The sequence below is a fragment of the Labrus mixtus genome, chromosome 13, assembly GCF_963584025.1.
Source record: "Labrus mixtus chromosome 13, fLabMix1.1, whole genome shotgun sequence".
Lineage (NCBI taxonomy): Eukaryota > Metazoa > Chordata > Actinopteri > Labriformes > Labridae > Labrus > Labrus mixtus.
The window spans coordinates 27,793,337-27,813,398 of record NC_083624.1 but is presented as its reverse complement, the minus strand read 5'-3'; the positions used below and the strand labels follow the sequence as shown (position 1 = coordinate 27,813,398).

The 20,062-nt window shown below is 40.5% G+C and overlaps 2 protein-coding genes across 11 annotated transcripts in view; both read left to right on the top strand.

Annotated features, from left to right (window-relative positions):
- mid1 (midline 1) overlaps positions 1-6,391 on the top strand; it is a 28,974-nt gene extending 22,583 nt beyond the window's left edge. For 8 of the 10 annotated variants that reach the window (XM_061054576.1, XM_061054579.1, XM_061054577.1 and 5 more), the window contains 7 exons: positions 971-1,078; positions 2,452-2,600; positions 2,676-2,803; positions 3,399-3,542; positions 4,110-4,271; positions 4,369-4,576; positions 5,303-6,391. In XM_061054576.1, the coding sequence (XP_060910559.1) occupies positions 971-1,078; positions 2,452-2,600; positions 2,676-2,803; positions 3,399-3,542; positions 4,110-4,271; positions 4,369-4,576; positions 5,303-5,651 (1,248 nt within the window). In that variant the 3' untranslated portion in view covers positions 5,652-6,391. The remainder of the gene's footprint in view (positions 1-970; positions 1,079-2,451; positions 2,601-2,675; positions 2,804-3,398; positions 3,543-4,109; positions 4,272-4,368; positions 4,577-5,302) is intronic. The other 2 variants (XM_061054581.1, XM_061054582.1) reach the window with 1 other exon arrangement.
- A 1,598-nt stretch (positions 6,392-7,989) lies between these two features.
- Positions 7,990-19,597, top strand: cog3 (component of oligomeric golgi complex 3). Its single transcript, XM_061054571.1, has 23 exons — positions 7,990-8,192; positions 8,470-8,616; positions 8,700-8,761; positions 9,049-9,214; positions 9,761-9,835; positions 10,247-10,339; positions 11,104-11,229; positions 11,324-11,404; positions 11,491-11,534; positions 11,639-11,765; positions 12,403-12,494; positions 12,779-12,918; positions 13,621-13,781; positions 15,192-15,300; positions 15,386-15,504; positions 15,621-15,710; positions 16,347-16,467; positions 16,756-16,844; positions 16,967-17,101; positions 17,518-17,593; positions 17,737-17,864; positions 18,501-18,599; positions 18,770-19,597. The coding sequence occupies exons 1-23, from the start codon at positions 8,025-8,027 to the stop codon at positions 18,797-18,799; spliced, it is 2,478 nt and encodes an 825-aa protein (XP_060910554.1). The 5' UTR covers positions 7,990-8,024; the 3' UTR covers positions 18,800-19,597.
- Positions 19,598-20,062: the final 465 nt, after the last annotated feature.

Here is a 20,062-nt window from a genome sequence, read left to right as displayed (position 1 = left end):
ATGCTCTTTGTGTTCAGAAGCACACTGGTCGGAGTTCGGTTTGTTTAAAGGCTTAATATGTGATTTTTCACACTTAAATGTAATATAAATCAAGTATATCCTCTGAAAATAACTCTGTGAGTCATGACTGTCTACAATGGGTGTAACACCCGAGTCCCACTGTCTGTGATGTTTTCAGAGTTTTCAGAGTCCTATCTTCACTTTGTTTACATCGCCCGGACGGCCGGCTGACTCCTCCCCTCGTGTATAAAAGTTGTTTAATTGAGGGACTAGAGAAAAGAAGAATAACATACTGTACTCACTGCTTAACTGTGTTTCTAGATCACGCTCATTTCAGGTAAATTTACATGCAGTGTGAAGATACGAGCATAATAAAGATCGCTAGCATTAGCATGCTAACACAACAATGCAGCGCAAGTTGTTTTGGTTTCATGCTGGTGCTCAATCTGCTGGATCAAAAAAATCACATATAAAGCCTTTAAGCAATAAGGAATGAAATCGGCCATGTACATACCAACATGTCAGGCTGCAGTCGCACCTGGCCATCAATGAGAGTTTACTCTTTGATTGGTTTTAATCATGTTACGCCCAAAACACACTTACTGTATGTTTAATCAAGCAAATTAATCAAACCTCTATGTGATCACCTCTGATTGTAAAACGTAGCAGGACACGCCCCAAATCACTTTGCGCCGTGCGTTTTAGACCGTGCACTTTGTGCCCTCAAAATAGGGCCCTTAGTCTGTTAATGGATACAACATTACCCTGCAAAATATCATGTTATAACACCGTAAAGAAATATATACCCACCTCCACTGACTGCTCCTGTGTCCGACATGAGAAGACAGATTTATCCTCTAAGGTCGTTTTCCTGCCACATGGGTTTTGCATCGTATGAATCGTGCTGTAAATAAATTAAACCCTCTCCCCTGATTGGCTTCCTCCTATCTTCTTCTCCTGTCCTGTCTAGGTTAATGCATCGCGACAAGAAAACAAGCTGCTGGAGGAGTGCGACCTGCTGATTAATATCATACAGCAGAGAAGACAGATCATAGCTACCAAGATAAAGGAGGGGAAGGTAGTGTTTATCACCTTGTGTGTCGTGATAACCTTTGTTTGTATGTTTATCACCTTGTGCATGTTGATAACCTTGCCTCCCGGCACAGCTGACAAGCTAGCTTACATCTCAACTCCTGAGCATGTTGCTGCTGTTAGAGTGCAGCAATAACAAGTCAATGCTGCTGGGTAAAATCCTTGTTTCTTGAAAATGATGTCTTTGTAAGGGGATCAGAGGAGGCAAACACATATTCTACACTCAAAGAGAAAAGACACTTGGAAAAAGAGACTCTGGTAAAAGCAGAATCACTGACATGTCCTTGCTGTTTCTGTACAAATATTTGTGGGAAAAAAATCAATATACTGAAAAATAATGAACTTTAACTTTGCTCCACTTTATGCTTTAAGCAGTTTTGGCGTCTTCAATTTCCTCTCTGTAGCTCAAAGTTTTGCTGTGGGTCAATGAAGTCACATTGTCTAAACGCCTCTTCTCCACAGTCAGGTTTCCCTTTCTTGTCAGGTTTTTGTCTTGATGTGTCTATCATGCAATGTTTGATTCACCAAGCAATGATCATTTTCACTTAGCATTGTCCAATTCGTTTATCGATCTTGATGTTAGGATTAGGAAGCTGCTGCATAGTGATGCGAAACAAAAATAACGATTCCCTTTAATTGCATTAGAATCTAAAATGGCAAGCTGTTTTGAATTATTCAGGGAATAAAGGTGGCAGACTACTTGTGTGGAAATGTATTTTTGTAAAGTAAACAATGAAATATAAAGAGCATATACCTTTAATTTACTTAAGTACAGTTACAAAGCACTTGTACTATATACACTATTCCCCTTTTAACAGTACAAATATTTGTTAAACTACGGTGCTCATGTATAAGATGCTCATTAAATGAATCCTGTCTTCTTGAATTGCTTCTCTTCCTTTCCCCAAGCTAGATGCCATCAGAGAGGCTGTGGCATGTTTTGCCTTGTTCAGTGTCAGAGTAAGATCAGATCCTAGATACTGAGGGCCAGGGCGTGACTCTTTCCTTCCTCACCTCGTGCCTCATGTCAGGTTCTGGTTTCAGCCAATACACCAGTGAGGCACAGATCAGGGATTAGATGGCCATGTTACCATGGCAGTGATGTGATGGATGTTTCATTAACACACCTTTCATACCGGCATACTTTCTAAAACATGTTGAACCTCACATTTAGTGTTTATTACACAGCTAAAAAATCTTATTGTCACAGCTGGAAATTATATTTTCTTCAGTAAGACTCTCTAACTTGCAATTTAGATCAAATCTACCATCTGGCTGTGTGGTGCCAGTAGGCAGAACTCCTCGGGCTATTTACCCAGCTTTTCATCTGTCAACATGTCTGTTTATTTCTCTGTGTAGTCTGTGCGGCTGAGGAAGCTAGCTCAGCAGATCGGCAGCTGCAAGCAGTGCATCGAGAGGTCCTCGTCCCTCATAACACAGGCCGACCAAACTCTTAAAGAGACGGATCACACTCGATTCCTCCAGACAGCTAAGAACATATGTGAAAGGTAATTGGGGGGAAAAAACAATAAGTCTGTAATATAAAATGGTCCACTTCTGATAATGTTCATGATTTATTACAGAGTTTCAATGGCAACAGCATCCTCCCAAATCCTGTTACCAGAAATTAACCTGAACGACACCTTCGATACTTTCGCTTTGGACTTTTCAAGGGAGAAAAAAATGCTTGAAACCTTGGATTACCTCACAGGTGAGTGAGGGTTTGCAAGGCATGAAGTCACTTTAAATAATCTAGTGCTCAACCAGTATTAACGACCATGTGAGTTCAGGTACACTACAATGTTTGAGCAGTTTTATACTCACATCTCTTATTATTACAAAGTAATAATTTATGTTTGGCTCCTTTTAGGTAAATGGCACATTTAAGATCACCCACTTTATATCCTCTGTGGCTTGAAACAGGAACAGGGATTTATATTTTAACTAGCTAATGACAGAAAAACAAAAAATCTCTCACGTTTCACCACAGTGGAGTTTTATTTTCCCCTAAATGAAACCGGTTTGATTGTTTATTCTCAGCGCCTGTTGTGCAGCGTGAATTAAACCCTGCATGGGAGCTGTAGCTCTAATAGCTGGAGGAGCTGCTACCTGGCTTAATTACACTAATCAGAACAAAGACACAGAAGATGGCATTTTTCCACCATCATTCTTTTTTCTTTTTGCGGTCTCTACAACATATTCAAATTGTAGTTTATTTTGTTGTTGTCTTGTGCAGAATACCATCCACTCAGCTTTTCATTACTGGCTCTGAACAACATTTTTTTCCCTTTGTTTTCCAATTGCAGCACCAAATCCACCAGTAATCCGTGAGGAATTATGTACAGCTTCGTATGACACAATCACAGTCCACTGGACGTCAGAAGATGAATTCTCGGTCGTATCATATGAACTCCAGTATGCCATCTTCACCAGCCACTCCAATGTTGTCAGTAAGTCTGAATGCGGCTCTCCAGCTGCAAATTGTTTGTGGTGGGAAACATGACAATGACAGGGGGATTTTCGAGGGATTTTCCTGAAGGACTTAAAATTGTTTGGGGGGCTGTGTTACAATATCTAAACATAATATTGTATTGTAGCAGCAGAAGAGGAGGGCTTTGTCCACGCTCTTATGGGTAATGAGATGTTACCAAAATACACTGCAATTTTTGCAGCTTCTAGGAGGGGATAAGGGGAAAAAATAACAGCTTAGTCTGACTGGATTTACATCCAGATAGACATGGTGAGCTCGATATTGTCTTTGGGTTGGAATGAGCAGCAGACTGCTGGAATTGATTGCACTAACAAGGTCACAACATGCTCAATCAGGCAATTTATTGTTATCTGCCTCGGTGCCGCAACACATTAGGATGAGTGATAATGCAGCTATATTTGAGGAGTCAAAACTAGAAGCTGTATGTCTCATTTCTTGCTTTCAGACACTGAATAGGGCCTTACTTGTGAATATTTTATGTAAATCTGTTTTTGTTTTTGTTTTTGACTGTCTGTCTTGGCTGCAGGTTTGTGTAACTCTGCTGATAGCTGGATGATTGTACCAAACATCAAACAAAATCACTACACTGTGCACGGCCTCCAGTGTGGCACCAAGTACATTTTCATAGTGAAAGCCATAAACCAGGCTGGAAGCCGTAGCAGTGAACCAGGGAAGCTCAAGACTAACAGTAAGTCAAATGAAACAACTGTACATTTACATTTACATATAGTTGATCATTCTTGAGAATTGTGATGCATCTCTAAAAAAATTTATTTTTCTTTAAGGTCAACCCTTTAAGTTGGACCCAAAGTCAGCTCACAGGAAGCTAAGAGTGTCACATGACAACCTGACAGTGGAGAGGGATGAAACATCATCCAAGAAGAGCCACAGCCAGGACCGCTTCTCCAGCCACAGCAGCTACGGTGTCACAGGAAATGTCTACATCGACAGCGGACGCCATTACTGGGAAGCTCTGATAGGAGGAAGCACATGGTAAAAACATTGACCTTTCTGTAGCCATGCTGGTGGTGTGACTGTTAGGAAGCTGTTGTTTGTCTGCCATTTAGACCACTACTTAGATCAGAAAATGAGACATGTGAATGGATGGATTTAGTTCAGTTGAGTTCATACAATAGAATGCAGCTTGTTGTGATGAAGCCCGTCTTAGTTACAACACCAACTGGACTTTTTGACTTCATGACATTTTGCACAGACATTTATGGATTCATCCTAAAGACTTTGGAAATCCTTAAATTTTTGCTGCAGAGCCGACCTTGAAGTTGACATATTTAGATGAATAGATACAGATGACTTGTGAAAGACTTTAAGGTTCTGAATCATGATAAAATTAAATATGTTTGTTGATTCCTTAACTTCAGGGCAAAGTCCTTAAATGTCAAATATTATCTGTTTATGACAAAACACCCAAACACCTTCAGACCTCTTCTCATTCAACCTCATGTGTATTCTATTGAGTGCTAAATAGAAAATGCTAGTATGCTTAAACACAAAACTAACATACACTGTACCTGCGTCAGTGCTGTTGTGAGCATATTAACATTCAGATGTTAGCTTTTACCTTAAGCACCAGCTGACCAGACATAGCCACATAGAACCACTAGCACGGTTGTTGTAGACTTTGACCTTTTAATGTTATAGGTTTAAAATGTTATAATGTAAGCACTTATGAACTCTCCTTTTTTTAAATTTGTCATGCAGGTTTGCAGTTGGAATTGCATACAAATCAGCACCAAAGCACGAGTGGGTTGGCAAAAACTCTGCTTCCTGGGTCCTGTCTCGATGCAACAACTCATGGGTGGTGCGTCACAACTGTAAGGAGATGCCCATCGAGCCGTCTCCCCACCTGAGAAGACTCGGGATATTGCTGGACTATGACTCCGGATCTCTGTCTTTCTATGACGCTGTCGGCTCCCAGCACTTGTACACATTTGACATCGCCTTCGCTCAGCCTGTGTGCCCCGTGTTTAATGTGTGGAACCGGTGTTTAACAGTCCTCACTGGACTGCCAATCCCGGATCACTTAGAGGGGACCGGCTACAACGACTGAAGAAACCTGCCCTGCCACAGTTTCTTTGTTTACCCAAAAAGAGACCTGCCTGCCACCTCATTGTGATGCCTACATAATGTTGACAAAATAAAAACAGTAACCAAACGAGATGCTCTTAATATCCCAGGATAACATTCCTTGTTAAGTCCTTTGTTGAAATTAATTTTAATTATTTAAGAAAGTTATTTTGAAGCATCTGAAGATGTTTGTCTTTGCTTTGCACATTTCTGTACATTGGACTGCTGGGTGGTTTTAGGGGTTTGCTTACATTTTTAACTTCATTCTGTTATTTCTAATACCACACACTTCACTTCCTGTGCTCATGAGGTTGATAATAAACCTCCAAGTGACAAGCAATAACTTTGACTGTAATGTTTTGGAATGTTGAATGATAGGTTATTTTTAATGAAATATTTTTTAAAGTCAATGCTCCTTCAGAAGGTGTCACTATAAAATGTATACTAAGCCACTTAGACCTTGTACCATTATGCAACCTTTCCATGTCATTGTTTTTTATGGAGAAAAACACTTCAGATAGATTTCAGTAGATAAAAGCAGCTTCACTTGTAATGTGAAATCCGTCAAATCAAATATTTCCTTCAAATATTTATTCTGTGTTCATGTGCCATTACAGACCTGCATAACCATTTTAATCTTTGTTGTAGCAGTTTCACAAGAGCTCCTCATTGCGGTTTTCACATTTTAGTTTTCTCTGACAAAATAAAAGTGACGTCCTCTGATTATTTGTGTAATTTGTCCTAATTTTTAAGGCAGACCCTATTCTAGAAATCTGTATTGGTATAATATTATTGAATACAATGTGTACTTGTTGTTTACACTCATTTATACTTGATGTCTAATTAAAGCTTGAACAAGCTCTCACTACACCCCAGTGAAAAGAAAACATGACCTCCATAGAAAAAGAAGTGTCAGTGCTGCTTTACAGGACAGAGTCTGACCCACTCAGAGCCAAAATACAACTTCTGACAAGATTGGCTCTGACATGTCTTTTTGTTCGGGAGTAACGTGGCTTGAATTCTGCAGCATCTCCTTTCAACTAAAGTAGACAGGAGAAAAAGGAAAAAAATAATCTGAACTCTGTGTGACCTCCCCCACGAGACGCCCTGCAGGAAAAGCTGCAATACATGAACTCTACCTCCTCCATATTCTGCCGCTAGGTCCCTTTTCTTTGTAGGATTTTGAAATGTGTACATGTTTGTTTTTACAGGACTAATGGAAGCTGTTTTTTTTAAGGTAAAAATGTAATTTCCTGTATAATCCAGTAATAAAATATATTACTTATATAGGGATAATAGTGTACATATATTTATATGCATAAATGCTTGACAAAAGGTCCTTTCGAATTACAGTGTAATACTGCAAACCAAGATTAATTTCATGTTTTTCTTTAGACAAAATTCCATTCAAAGTGAATGTTTTCTAATTTGTATCAACAGTGACACAGCATGGAAACAAATAACCAAATTTTAGCACAAGTTTTAAACCTGGCTGCAAATCTAAAATCATAACAAATAGTCATCTTCCTCATGTCTGGACAAAACAGTTATACTTATAATAGAGTTGGCAGACTCTAAAGTTTTGTGAATTCAACACTAACATGAGTGTGATCAATGTTTTACTCTGGGTGTGTACTTTAAGAAGAGGGACTTGATTGCAGACATAATGAAAAAGAAAAGAAAACTCAGCTTGAAGTATTAAAAATGCCCCTGGGCTCCACCTGCTGGATTTATATTTCCGTGATGAATGATTAAGTCCTCAGGCCATATCAGCCCAACCCACAAATTCCATCTATCAGGTGAGGTTGGTCTATTTGTCCTGAAGTGTTTCTTTATATTCATTATTACAGGTACAGCCGTCATCCAGGTTGTAACTTGGGCAAATTTACTTCAGACAAGTACAGATTAAATTACAGTTGGTCAGAAACATTATAATGAGACTGATAAGAGATGAGTATCAAAGTAAGGTACTATTGTTGAAAGTTGTGATAAAGACTCTGAAATATCGTGACAATTTGGATTCGGCATCTTATTTGACTTCATTTCTGGATTTGGCTTCTAAATACTAAATTCTAAATTGCTAAATACATTTCTCATCTGTTATTTACTAGTAGGAATATATTTGCTCAAATACTAAAATACACAACCAGAATTTTTTTTGGGGGCTTTTAGGCAAGCCAGGGTCAATTTGAAAAAACTATTCTAATAGTTTATCTTCGAGTAAATGCGGTTGTTTCAGAGATAAGTCTAAACTCTGCTCTGGGCTGGACCAGCATCTCCAACAAGCCCCGCCCACACTCCCGGAACAGGAAGTACCTGCGTGTTGCTGCTGACGTTGGTGCTATACAAAGTGACGATGGCGTTCACCGATCAGTCCCTCCTGGACCTTACAGATAAAGAAACCCGGGAGAAACTGTCGCTATGGGATCGGCGCACAGGTGCCATGGCCCCCCTCACGGAGAAACAAATGGACTCTGTCCTGGAGATCCGAGCGGCAGCTGAAACGCTCTCTATCCCGTCAGAGGTGAGCTGTTACTCCGGAGCAAGCTAGCTAGCTAACAGGGTTGCTAACTTACTTTCTGAACGTCAATGACGTTACATTAAGTCTGAAGCTGCCCTTGTTTGACCTTAATTCACCTTTCTTAAATGTAAACATGATATTTAAGTGAACATATCTCGAAACGTTAAATTGTAGGCTAACTAGCTGGCTTGCACTTCGCCACGTCGAGACGTCCAGCTAGCTTCATCTGAAAGCTTGTTGTGTATGTAAGGGAATAAGAAAGTGCTGGTTCTTTTTGCAGTTGCCAATTGAGGACTTGTGCAGCCTTTCGTCGAGGTCTTTGCAGTCCTCCTTCACAGCGACTGTGCCCGCGTCCACAGAGGACGTCCTGCTGAAGGGCTTCCAGAGCCTCCATATGGAGAGTGACAGGATAGAAACTGCACAGCAGGTGACAACAGTCATGTAGACTCTCAGACAGATTGTGCCATAATAAAATGACTGATTTTAACACACTGATAATCTGTCTTGCAGTTTTTTGCCTGGTTTGCCAATTTACAGGCAAACATGGACCAGGAGAAGAGTGAGAAATACAGGTGCATTAATGTTTATTTTATGTTTCTGACATTGTGGTGATCATAGTGAGTATTGGCTGTATGCATGTTTAGAGGGAGACCGGCTGAGAGTAAGGCAGCTGATATTTACACTGTATAGCCGTACTGTATGACAGCATGCTCTACATTAAACAGCATCCTCTGTTTTTCTCCTCTGCTCTTTGTCAAAACATAATAAAATCACTGCTCAAACAAACCAGTAGCTAGCTTCATTGATCACCTCGTCTTTCCTTTAGCAAACAGATAATATGTCTGTCCTCTCCCCTCAGGAAAACCAGAGATGATCTGTACTGCTACCAGGAACAATGCGATGCTATTCTGAAGGATTGCTGCGCTGCTTTGGAGCACTTGGACTCTCTTCAGAAACAGTACCTGTTTGTGTCCAATAAGACCAGCAACCTGCATGAAGCCTGTGAAAAGCTCCTAAAAGAGCAGGTAAACTGCCTGCTGTTGTTTCCATCATCTATTAACCTGAGCTACGTGATCAGCTGATTATTAAGAGTTGAGAAGTTGGAAAAGTTGTGTTATTACTGCGTGTGTTTTAGCTATTGTTCAGGGCAGACAGAGCATGATGCATTGCACCCAAAAACACAGATTTATCTGTCACATCTGTACGGTCTAAACTTTAGGGCTGCTTTGATTTGTGTAAAAACAAATGTGGTAACACGTCTCACCAGAGATGACTAGATATACAGAACTATATCTAGTTCAGAACACCATGACATAGATAAAGGCTTGTGTGAATAGACAAATCAAAACCATTCCCCCGGCTCCTCATTCTCTCTGTTCTATGTTTAATATCTTATTTACACAACAGTTTTCAGCCCCTCTCCTCTCCAGGATCACAGCTTGTGTTCACTCACATGTAGTAAGGGTTGTTGGAGGGAAGCTGGACTGAACTGGATTTGACCGTTTCTGAAATTAAACTGTCATGACGTAATATGTCAACTGTGGTTTGTTGTTTTGTTTTCCCTCTTGCAGTCAGAGCTAGTTGACCTGGCAGAAAGCATCCAGCAGAAACTTTCCTATTTTAACGAGTTAGAAAACATAAACACGGTAAGCTGGTTTTATTTCCTTGTTTACATCTTATAACTTTGAATCAGTTCACTTATGCATTATACATCTGTCGTACTAATTCCATTTGAACTTGTTTATTTCAAACAAGCGGCAGTAATGTCCCAGATTAAAATCATTCTCCGACGCTCTTGGATGTCGGCTACATTTCCAAAGTAATAATCTCTAGAAACAGATTTAATAGAAAGTACTCGGGACATTTTGACTCGAAATAGTTTTCAAAATAGAATGTGAAAAATCTGGCTTTAGAGATGTACTTTGGTCTGTTTTCAAAGTCAACCCTCGTCTCTGGGAGTAGTTACTTTTATTAAAATATGTTGCTGACTTTAAAGACAAAGGGCTGGAGGCTTTTAATTGTTGGAAGTATTTTAAGCTTCTTATTTGTCTTTGCAGAAACTGAACTCGCCAACCTTGTCTGTAAATAGCGAAGGCTTTATACCGATGCTTTCAAAACTGGACGACTGCATTGAATACGTGTCTTCTCACGTAAGTAGCTTGTAACCCTGTCTGTGCAGATCCTGTTTCATTAGTGTCATTGAATCAATCATTACATCATGTTTGTAAGCTGTAATTGTGTATGAATGCTTTCCATCAAATGACTGCATTCTAATGCCTACTGTACTTTAAAGGTCACATTATATATTCATCATATTATAACCAGTGTAAATAAGTCTCAGAGCTCCCCTTTAACATGTCTGTGAAGTTGTTATAAATGTATTTGTATCCTGTATTTGATCATGTCTATAAACCCCTCTAATTCAGCCCTGCTCAGAACAGGCTGTTTCTGTGCCTGTACCTTTAAATGCAGGTGAGCTGTGTAACGCTGCATTTGGAAGTCGTTCTTCCGACTTCAGTGTGTTCACGTGATTTCAGTTCAGAAAGTCGCAATGTTGTAACGTTGTTCCGACTTGAACCAGTGTTCATGTGCATTTTACAACTCGGAAGCTCGTTTTTTCGATGTTTCCAACACCACATGAATGCACCATTAGACCCTCCCCGACTTCTCTCATGATTGTGGGATTTGTTGTTCAGCTAGGGACAAATATTAGTGTTTGAAAGACACGGTCAAGTGTATTCAGCAAAATATGTGACCATTAAAGAGTTTTTTTTTAAGGGGGGGGGGGTTGAAGTTTAAAAGAAGGACTTTAAAATACATTTCATAACTGCAGAGCGTATAACCTTTTATTAAAGATCTTATATCTGCTTACAATTCAAACTGTCTAACATTTGTGTCTCTCTGTTGTTTGCAGCCAAATTTCAAGGACTATCCCGTTTATTTAGCCAAGTTTAAACAATGTCTTTCTAAAGCTATGCACTTCATGAAGATCTACATTGTAAACACGATGCAGAATCTCACCAACCAGTTAACAAAAAGGGTAAGAAAAGTCCCCTCTTCTTCACTGAAGCATGGATACTTTATGTGCACAGTCTAATAAGTATGACTCAGCGTTTTTTTTCCTGCTTTTTTAGGATCCAATGGGCTTGACCAACGCAGACAACGCCTTTACACTCTTCTATGTTAAGTTTAGAGCAGCTTCACCTAAAGTCAGAGTGAGTATTGAAATGAGTTGTCCTCTCACATGATGCTTTGTTTAAGTAATAAAATCTAATAACATAGTTCCTTTTTCTCCCGTCAGTCACTGATTGAGCAGATAGAACAGCGAGCAGAGAAGATTCCAGAGTGAGTTTAAACATTCCTCCAGAATGAAACAGTATCAGCATGCCTCACCAGTCTTTCCTCCCTTCTTCAGCTCAATTAATTTCTTCTCATATTGATGTGACCAGATACCATCAGCTGCTGGATGAAGTGCATCAGTGCTACCTGGATCAGAGAGAGCAGCTCCTCAGTCCCAGCATCACGTCCACCATTACTGACCTGACCAACCAAAACATTAAAGACCACTGTGCCCTGGTATGATCTTTTAAAGTACAACTTTTCCTTTTTAGATATTGTAAGCTGACATTTGAGCTTCGGGAACATTCCACAGCATTGTCCCTGTGGGATTGTTTTGTGTGGGTTTGGAACAGACTGAGAAGCTGCGCACATGATAAATGAGTGTAACCTGAGGGTGTGTGCTGCAGGCATCTCAGGCACATTTTTTATTTATTTATTCTGTTCTGAAGTGAATCTCTGTGCAAAGCTTGTTTGAATAGTCTGACATGCTCCTCTAGTGTATAAAAATGTAACTGACCTAAAGGTTGACGCAGTATTTCTGCTAAGAAAATCTTAATCTAATTTGATACTTGAGAATGAACTGATCTAATTTTGGAACCTGGAGAGACTTTTTTTTGATGCTTCTGTGGTATTTAAAAAAAAAAAAGACTTTTTGCTAATTGGCTTGATGGGGATACTGTAATTAAAGGTTAAGTGTCAAAAAGCTGCACCCCCTATCTGATATTTGTCTTTTATTAAAGGTTATGCATCTCATTAATGATTGCTGTAATGAGTGGCCTGCATCATTTATGTTGGAGGAGGTTTGCTTGTTTTAAAACTGGAGCTGAAGTGTGTGCGTGTGCGTGTGTGTGTGTGTGTGTGTGTGTGTGTGTAGGTTCGCAGTGGCTGTGCCTTTATGGTTCATGTGTGCCAGGATGAACACCAACTGTACAACGAGTTCTTCTCTAAACCTTCATCCAAGCTGGAGTGAGTATTGCCCGCCGCACTGATCACACACACTGGTTTGTCATCATCTTTAAGCACACATGCAGGCAGCAGCTGTTTGTTTAAGGTGGTAACGCTTCAAACTGCATAACAGACCATTATAGCTTGATGTGCTATTTACACAGAATGAGATGACCATGACAATTTGAAAAGGTTTCAATGAACTACCTTTGTTCTAGAACATGAAGTAGATCTCAAAGCTGGAAATGAACAGAAGTGTAATTTTAGACTACAAAGCGTTTAAACGGTGCTTAATCTCTTGACAGCGAGCTGTTAGAGAAGTTGTGTTTGTCCCTGTACGATGTCCTCCGGCCTCTAATCATCCACATCATCCACCTGGAAACGCTGTCGGAGCTCTGCAGCATCCTCAAGAATGAGATGCTGGAAGACCACGTTCACAATAACGGTGAGTGAGAGCTGCTGCTGTATGGATTTACTCTGCTACAGCTGTTCTGGAGTTTAGGGATTGATTTATTGCAGTTTGGACCTGACTTGACTTTGTGAATCCCTAAATGTGTGATGAAAAAAAAAAAGGTAAAGACAACTTAAGACCTGGACTTCTTCTTATGTGGAGTTTGGACAATGTTAGCTGATGTTGTATCGTTGTCCAGAGGCTGGTTAGCTGCTCCATTTGTTTGGAGTCTTGTGCTAAGCTAAGTTAGCCAGCTGCTGGAGTTAGCTTCATAATGACTGTACAGATTTGAGTGTGGTCACAGTATCCCTTTTCAGACTGCGTTTCGCCTCCGTTACTACCTCCGAGCTCAGTACAGAGGGAGGAACACTTTACACCATTACGCCTCCACAACATTCATATTGAAGGAGAAACAACACAGTGGAGTAAATATCAAGCCTTGAAACGGCAGACTGAACAGGGCTATCTTTAGTGAAGTTCTGAACCTTTTTTTAAGTTTCTCAGGAGGAGTTTTTATGAGATCTGAGGTCAACTCAAGTGGGCAGACATCTGAGAACACAAGCCTGTGCAGTTAGATTTGATAACTAACTGAATGTGTGTCTTTAGAAGAAGTGTTTGACCAGAAGGCCAAAGTTTGGGGTGGGTTTTGTTTCAGGTTTTTCCCTGTAAACTGACCCTCTGTGTGCTTTTCTGCAGCTATGCAGCTGGGGGCCTTTGATGCCTTAGTGAAGCAGATGCTGGAGGATGTCCAGGAGAGGCTGGTCTACAGGACTCACATTTACATCCAGACTGATATCACAGGCTACAATCCAGCTCCGGGGGATCTTGCCTATCCTGAGAAACTAGAGATGATGGAAGTAAGTTTTGTCTTGAGTCGATGGACTGGATGGTACTGGATGTACTTTTTAGTATCTCAAAAACAAAAACTCCCACTAATCAGAGCCAGTACAGCTTCTCCTCGAGAACTTTTGAACAACTTGGAAATAATTATGGCTCCAAAAAATTAATACTTCCATACCAGCCATGGTTCCCCGAGCTTTGGATGATTTCTACCCCATGACATAAGAAGTGTAACTGTCTGTCCTTTAAACATAACCTGAAAAATTGAGCCTTGTCAGGTCAACATGGAGATCAACCAATGCACTAAAGTTCATAAAAATCTTTTAAAACACTATGTTATTGTCTATCTATGTTAGTGGAATTTTTTGGATCTTTTGTTAACTTTTAAAAACCTGAACATTCCTTAAAAAGGGACAAAATGAAAATAAAATGACTCAACATTCTAAATTTTCTATCTAGACTCACAAAACATTTAAAATGCTTTATTTGTATTCTTTTATTTCATGTTTATTTGTAAAGGGACAATGGAGCAAGTCAACTGACGCCACACACTACAGCATGTATGGCCTAAGCTCATTTGTCAATGCCTGTCCCTATAGAGTCTATAAAAGACGTCAAAAACACAAAAAACCAAACAAGCACAACAATAAACAGACAGAACAGTACAGGATACAAACCGTCAAACAATCAAAGTAAAACAGGAAGTGGACGAGCACACATGACCACAAGATGAGTCCTCTTTAAAAAAAAGTTTCAGTCTGCTTTAAGTTGAATTGTACAACTTTAAAGTTTTTCTCCTAAAACTAATGAATGGCTGATAATATATTGCTGTCTGTCACATCTACACAGTTTGAATAATTTCAATCCTTAATACCTTTAAATAGCTCGGATGAATCACCACACCTTTGCCCCTGTGAAGTATAAATATGGATGAAAAAGGGAAATGTGGATGGATGAATATTCATACAGTCCTCACCTCTATAAAATCTGATCTGTATCAGGTCATTTCAAAGCAAATCTAAAACATGTTAATGTAAGGCCTGTCTGCAGGTAGTCTGGCTCACCATGGATTCAGGAGTAAACACACTTGATACAATTCACAGGCACTTCTTGGTGATGCTGCCGTTGGTACATATCAGGTTTAAAAACAGCAGGAAAGCCAAGGCTGCTGACAGCTTCTCTGTCTGCTGATATGTCTTGTGGGATGTAAAAAAAAAACACCACATGGATCTGTTGGCCGGATTAAAATCTTGATATTCATCAGAGGGATAACTTCATTTTTTATGTTTTTGTACTTTTTTTTTTCCCACCATGAAATTTCCAAGACATGTTTTTTTCTAGTTTACGTTTATCTCATTTTGATTCACAAATAACATGGAACTTTTTATTTTAATGTTGTCTTTCTTTTCCTTCTCTGTCTTCAACAGAAAATCGCTCAGAGCCTCAAAGAGGAGCAGATGAAGCAGATGTCGCAGGAGTCAATGTTCTCCGACGTCCAGCTTGAGGATCCCGACGGTCGAAAGAACAGTAATGCTGGTGCGTGTTTCCACAATGTGACACTTGATTTAAAATGTTGGTGTTATTGTCATTTGCCTCACAGCTTCTTGTACCTGAAAAACAGGGAGTGTAGAAGCGTCAAGCCTTCAGACGTCTATCTCTCCTGCTGATCTGCACGGCATGTGGTACCCTACCGTCAGGCGGACTCTGGTTTGTCTGTCCAAACTCTACAGATGTATAGATGTGAGTTTCCTTCTCTTATTTAGCTCATTTATGATGTCATGATGTGTGGTGTATAGTTTTCCATCTTTTGAATATCTAACTCACACGTGTCTTGCTGTGCCTTGTTCTTTTTCCAGAGAGCAGTCTTCCAGGGTTTATCTCAAGAAGCCTTATCTGCCTGCATCCAGTCCCTGCTTAAAGCCTCAGATATCATCCTTAAAAACAAGGTTGGCACACACGCTTGAGACTGGAGTTTTGTTCTCACTTGTCACAGAAACTTCTGCGACTTATTGTTATCATGGCAGCTGGTAAATGTGCCTCTCTTTTTGACATAGTAAACAAGATTAGTTCCCTCATAGATAAAATGGGATCTGTTATTTAAATTCCTCGCGGCTGCAGGATCCTTAACTAAAGCAGCTGGGATGTCATCGCGAGTTTATTTTAATGAGCGCTTCATTATGCTCTACAGAGTGTTCAGCAGACCGTCCTTTATTTATGGGCTTCTCTCACCTTCAAATTTGCCGTCTATCCATGCTAACCGGCCCGTTTCAACCCGACGCTTGAAATGAAGGCGGCGTCATCAATCTCACAGGGCGTGTTCCCACTCCCCGTGTTGATGATGTCTTTTTCCAACATTTAAGTCGCCAGCTGAGCAATAAACGGCTTCAGTTTCTTCTTTTGTTGTCACAGTGATGCGTCCCTTTCCCAGCCCACGGTTAATCAGCAGTTATTAATTAGACACATTCCCTTATCTTCTCTAAAGCTGCTGTTTTATGCTCTGTGAAGCTCGGATAGTCGGCACATGCTCTTTTGTGCTGGCTGCCTGCAGTGTGGATTTAACAGTGTGCTATCACTTTCCGTAGACGCAAATAGATGGGCAACTTTTCCTGATCAAGCACCTGCTGATAATGCGCGAACAGATTGCCCCATTTCACACCGATTTCGCCATCAAGGAAATCTCACTGGACCTGAAGAAAACGCGAGGTAAGATAATTAAAGGTGGAGGGAACATTGGTGTTCAGCTCCATAAAAGCCAGTCATTACATCCTCATGCTCATTAAGCAACTTGTGCCTATCACATGCACCAGTGGCAACAATTAATGTGGAAATGACAGTGTAATCCGACACCATAATGTACAGTAACTGATGGCTCACAGGGCAGGCTCGCTCTTCCCATCATCCTCATCACAGTCAAGGTCATATTTAATTTGTAGCACTAGGGGGCACTGTAATTCTACACCAGCCCAGATTAAATCTCTGCTTTGTCTTTAGATGCTGCCTTCAAAATTCTGAACCCCAAGCTTGTTCCCAATTTCTTCCGATTTAACAGCCACAACGCCATACTTGAATTCCTGTTGGAGGTAGTGTTTTTATTTCCTTTTTTTTTATCAAACATGTGATGCACTTGATGCACTTTGATAGCAAACCTGCCTTTGGGAAATGCCACTTGATAGTGCTAAAGCGTTTTGTCTTTTGCCCTCAGGGGACTCCGGAGATAAAGGAGCACTACATTGACTCGAAGAAGGACGTGGACCGACACCTCAAGTTCAGCTGTGAGCAGTTCATCCAGCAGCAGACTCAGATCTTTGTGGGGAACCTTGAGGAGTTTCTCACCAAGGTAACTATTCCAGCGAGGGAGGACCTCGCCTCAGGGCAGCTACAGATCCACCTGACCTTCAATTTTTCAACATTTACCTCTTTAAAAAAAACAAATCAATCCTTTTCAGAGTGCAGTTTTTTTTTTGTTTTTTTTTTACCAAGACATCAAATATGTTGTCAAGTATTCACGTCTGTGTGTACCTGTGCTGCGATCTCTTACAGTGTTGTGTTATTGTGTGTTTTGAGAAATCGTTTAGTGCACTTGTTGTGCACACATAATTAGTTTCCAGTCTTGTTTTCTGTCTTACTCACTCAGTTTTCCAATATAATTTAAGTTTGCCAAATTTGCAGCACAGCCTTTTGTGCTTGTTTTCCCTACTTCAAGGGTCAAGTCCTTTCAGTCTGTGATGTTTTGTTTTGACTCTTTGCACTCAGGTTGCAGCTCTTAAAACGATGGCTATCCAAGGCGGTCCCACATACAGCCTGTCTCAGCAACCTTGGGCACAACCAGGTAAGATTTGTCTCAGGAAAAAAAAAAGCCACCGGCATCCCGCTTTAATTCATCAAAACTTGTATCGCAAAAGCTAGAGGACATGTCAATGTTTTTGTCTTTTTTTCTGACCCCCTTTTTTTCGCTTTCTCTTCTCTCTTCAGCAAAGATCAACGATATAGTGATGGCTACCTACCGGGTGATGAAGAGCAAGCTGCCAAGCACTTTACAAAGCATGTCCTTGTACTTAGCCAACAGAGACACAGAGTTCATCCTTTTCAAGCCAGTCCGGGTGGGTGGCAGGAGCGCTCGCTTGTTGCATGTATCGCATGAGTCAATTTCTTTTCAAGTCATTGTTTAAGCTCAAAGAATCCTTCATGCAGTGTTTACACGGCAGGAATGTAATGTGCTGGAGCTCTGAGGTCCTGTAATAATTAATGTCATTGAAACAAATCTGTATTAGAGGTTATTCACATGTATCACCAAAGAGTTGAAGTCAGAGATAGAAAGGCGTGTTTGTTTCCATCTCCTCATACATGGATGATTTATTGTGTAGCCATGTGGGCAGACTTCAGCTTGTAAACAAACCTCGCACTGCATCAGAAATCATTGACTTCACATATATTCATTTGCCTGGATAGTAAAAAGCCTGTCAATCAATTTAGGAGAGACAAAAATAACAATCCTGTGTTTGAGTCCTCCTCCCTGGCTTTAAATTATCAGTGGGATTGAACTTCTAATAGAGAAATCTTTGCCTGTGTACTCCTCATCAAGGTGCCAGGTTGGGCTGAATGAGGGAGAAACAAAATACTCTGGTTGACATGGAAACAAGATTGCAGGGGGACATAGGCCAGATGGAAATGTAGTATTAATTTCCCTCCAGCTCTCAGCAATAGGATGGCTCTTTTTCCTCCTCTCTCTCCTCTAGAATAACATCCAGCAGGTATTCCAAAGACTGCACGCCTTGCTTCAGGAGGAATACAGCGGAGAAGACCTTCAAATCATCGCCTGTCCATCTCTGGAGCAGGTACAGTACTGTCGGATTAGCACAGCCCCAAGCAACCTTACATCATTTTAATAATGCAACATCCAAAACTGCTGAGAGCCACTTCAGTGGAGAAACAGATAACGAGCGCCGGCTAAGTCACGGTGAGCACTCATCGTTTTTTTTTGGTTTTTTTTACGCCTCTCTTTCAGATTAACCTGCTGCTGTCTGTGAATAAGTAATGTGCCAGTTTGGTGCACATGTGACGCCGCTGTACATCATCTGGATAGCAATTGGATGTTGCAACTGCAGCCATAACTGTGTGAGCCGTGAGCTCAAGTAGGCGAGATGACCAGAGATCTGCACTTGAGCTGCAGGCTCGGACTGGAAGTGCGGAAGTGACGGCGTTAAAAAAAGATCCTGCACAAGGCCAGAGACTGTTTGACAGAGGCTCAAGTAGCCACTGGTATGTCGAGGTCCAGGTATTCATCTTGAAGTCCATAACAAACTGGGAAGTGGAGGGTGTTATTTTGGGTACTGAGCTCGATTTGTTTGAGGTGATGTTGTGGTGAGGGTTCTTTTCACAAAGGAGAAAAATCCATTTGGACAAGGCTGCTTTGCTTTTAACACCAAATAGGTTTGAATTAAAAATAATTTGCGCACTATGTGGGGACGAGGGGTGTGAGTAATATGAAGAGTGTTCACACAAGGACACTTTGGGCACGCAAATAGAGGCACTAAAGGGTTGTTCATCAGCCAGGTAGCTAATGGCCAGTAAAAGGTGGGCTTGCATTCAGATGCCTGGTTTAGTTTCCCCTCGGTGGGTTTGAAGGAAAACAACAGAAAAATATTTTAATCCCTCTATTTTAAAAAATGTAACAGACTGTAACATTTAGCTGAACTCCATGGTGGCTTGATGTTCTACAGGATGCTCATGTCCAACAGGTTCTCCTCTCTGATCCACCTAATGAGTCTTCCACATTTATTCTTTTGAATGTTTTTGTAATTCTGCTGCAAATATGTAAAATACTACAATGAAATCTTATGTTTTCTACCTTTTTTTTTATACATAGGCTGATTAAACCGTATATACTTTTACTCTGGCAAAAAATAGTGGATGGTTGACCTTGACAGTTGTGCACTATATGATTTATGGGTATGTTTCCTCAGAGTAACAAAAAGTAACAGGACACTGTAATATTTGCTCTAATGTGTCTAGTTGACATGTACAGTTCTACTATTTATGAGCATTCTGATTAAAAAAGAAAAAAGGTTAATGAAGTCCTTTTGGTTTTATTCCTAGAGGCTCTTTTTGTCATTGCATTCAGATACTCGGGACACTTCAGTACAAGTCACTTCACACAAATGAGAAACTGCCATTCAAGGACATCGTTGGCTTTAGGGGGTCTTTTTGGCAGACTGTTGCTGCATCATTGGCAGCCGCTGTCTTTCCATCTGTGAGATGAGGCTTTGCTGGGGCTTGACCTTCCGTGGACTGACAGCCT

What these genes read in the sequence shown, in the direction of transcription:
- cog3 (XM_061054571.1), top strand. Translation starts at nt 8,025, where the DNA reads ATGGCGTTCACCGATCAGTCCCTCCTGGACCTTACAGATAAAGAAACC. An exon ending in AGAAACTAGAGATGATGGAA is followed by an intron (nt 13,782 to 15,191) that starts GTAAGTTTTGTC and finishes TGTCTTCAACAG; the next exon opens with AAAATCGCTCAGAGCCTCAA. An exon ending in TCCTTTTCAAGCCAGTCCGG is followed by an intron (nt 17,865 to 18,500) that starts GTGGGTGGCAGG and finishes TCTCTCCTCTAG; the next exon opens with AATAACATCCAGCAGGTATT.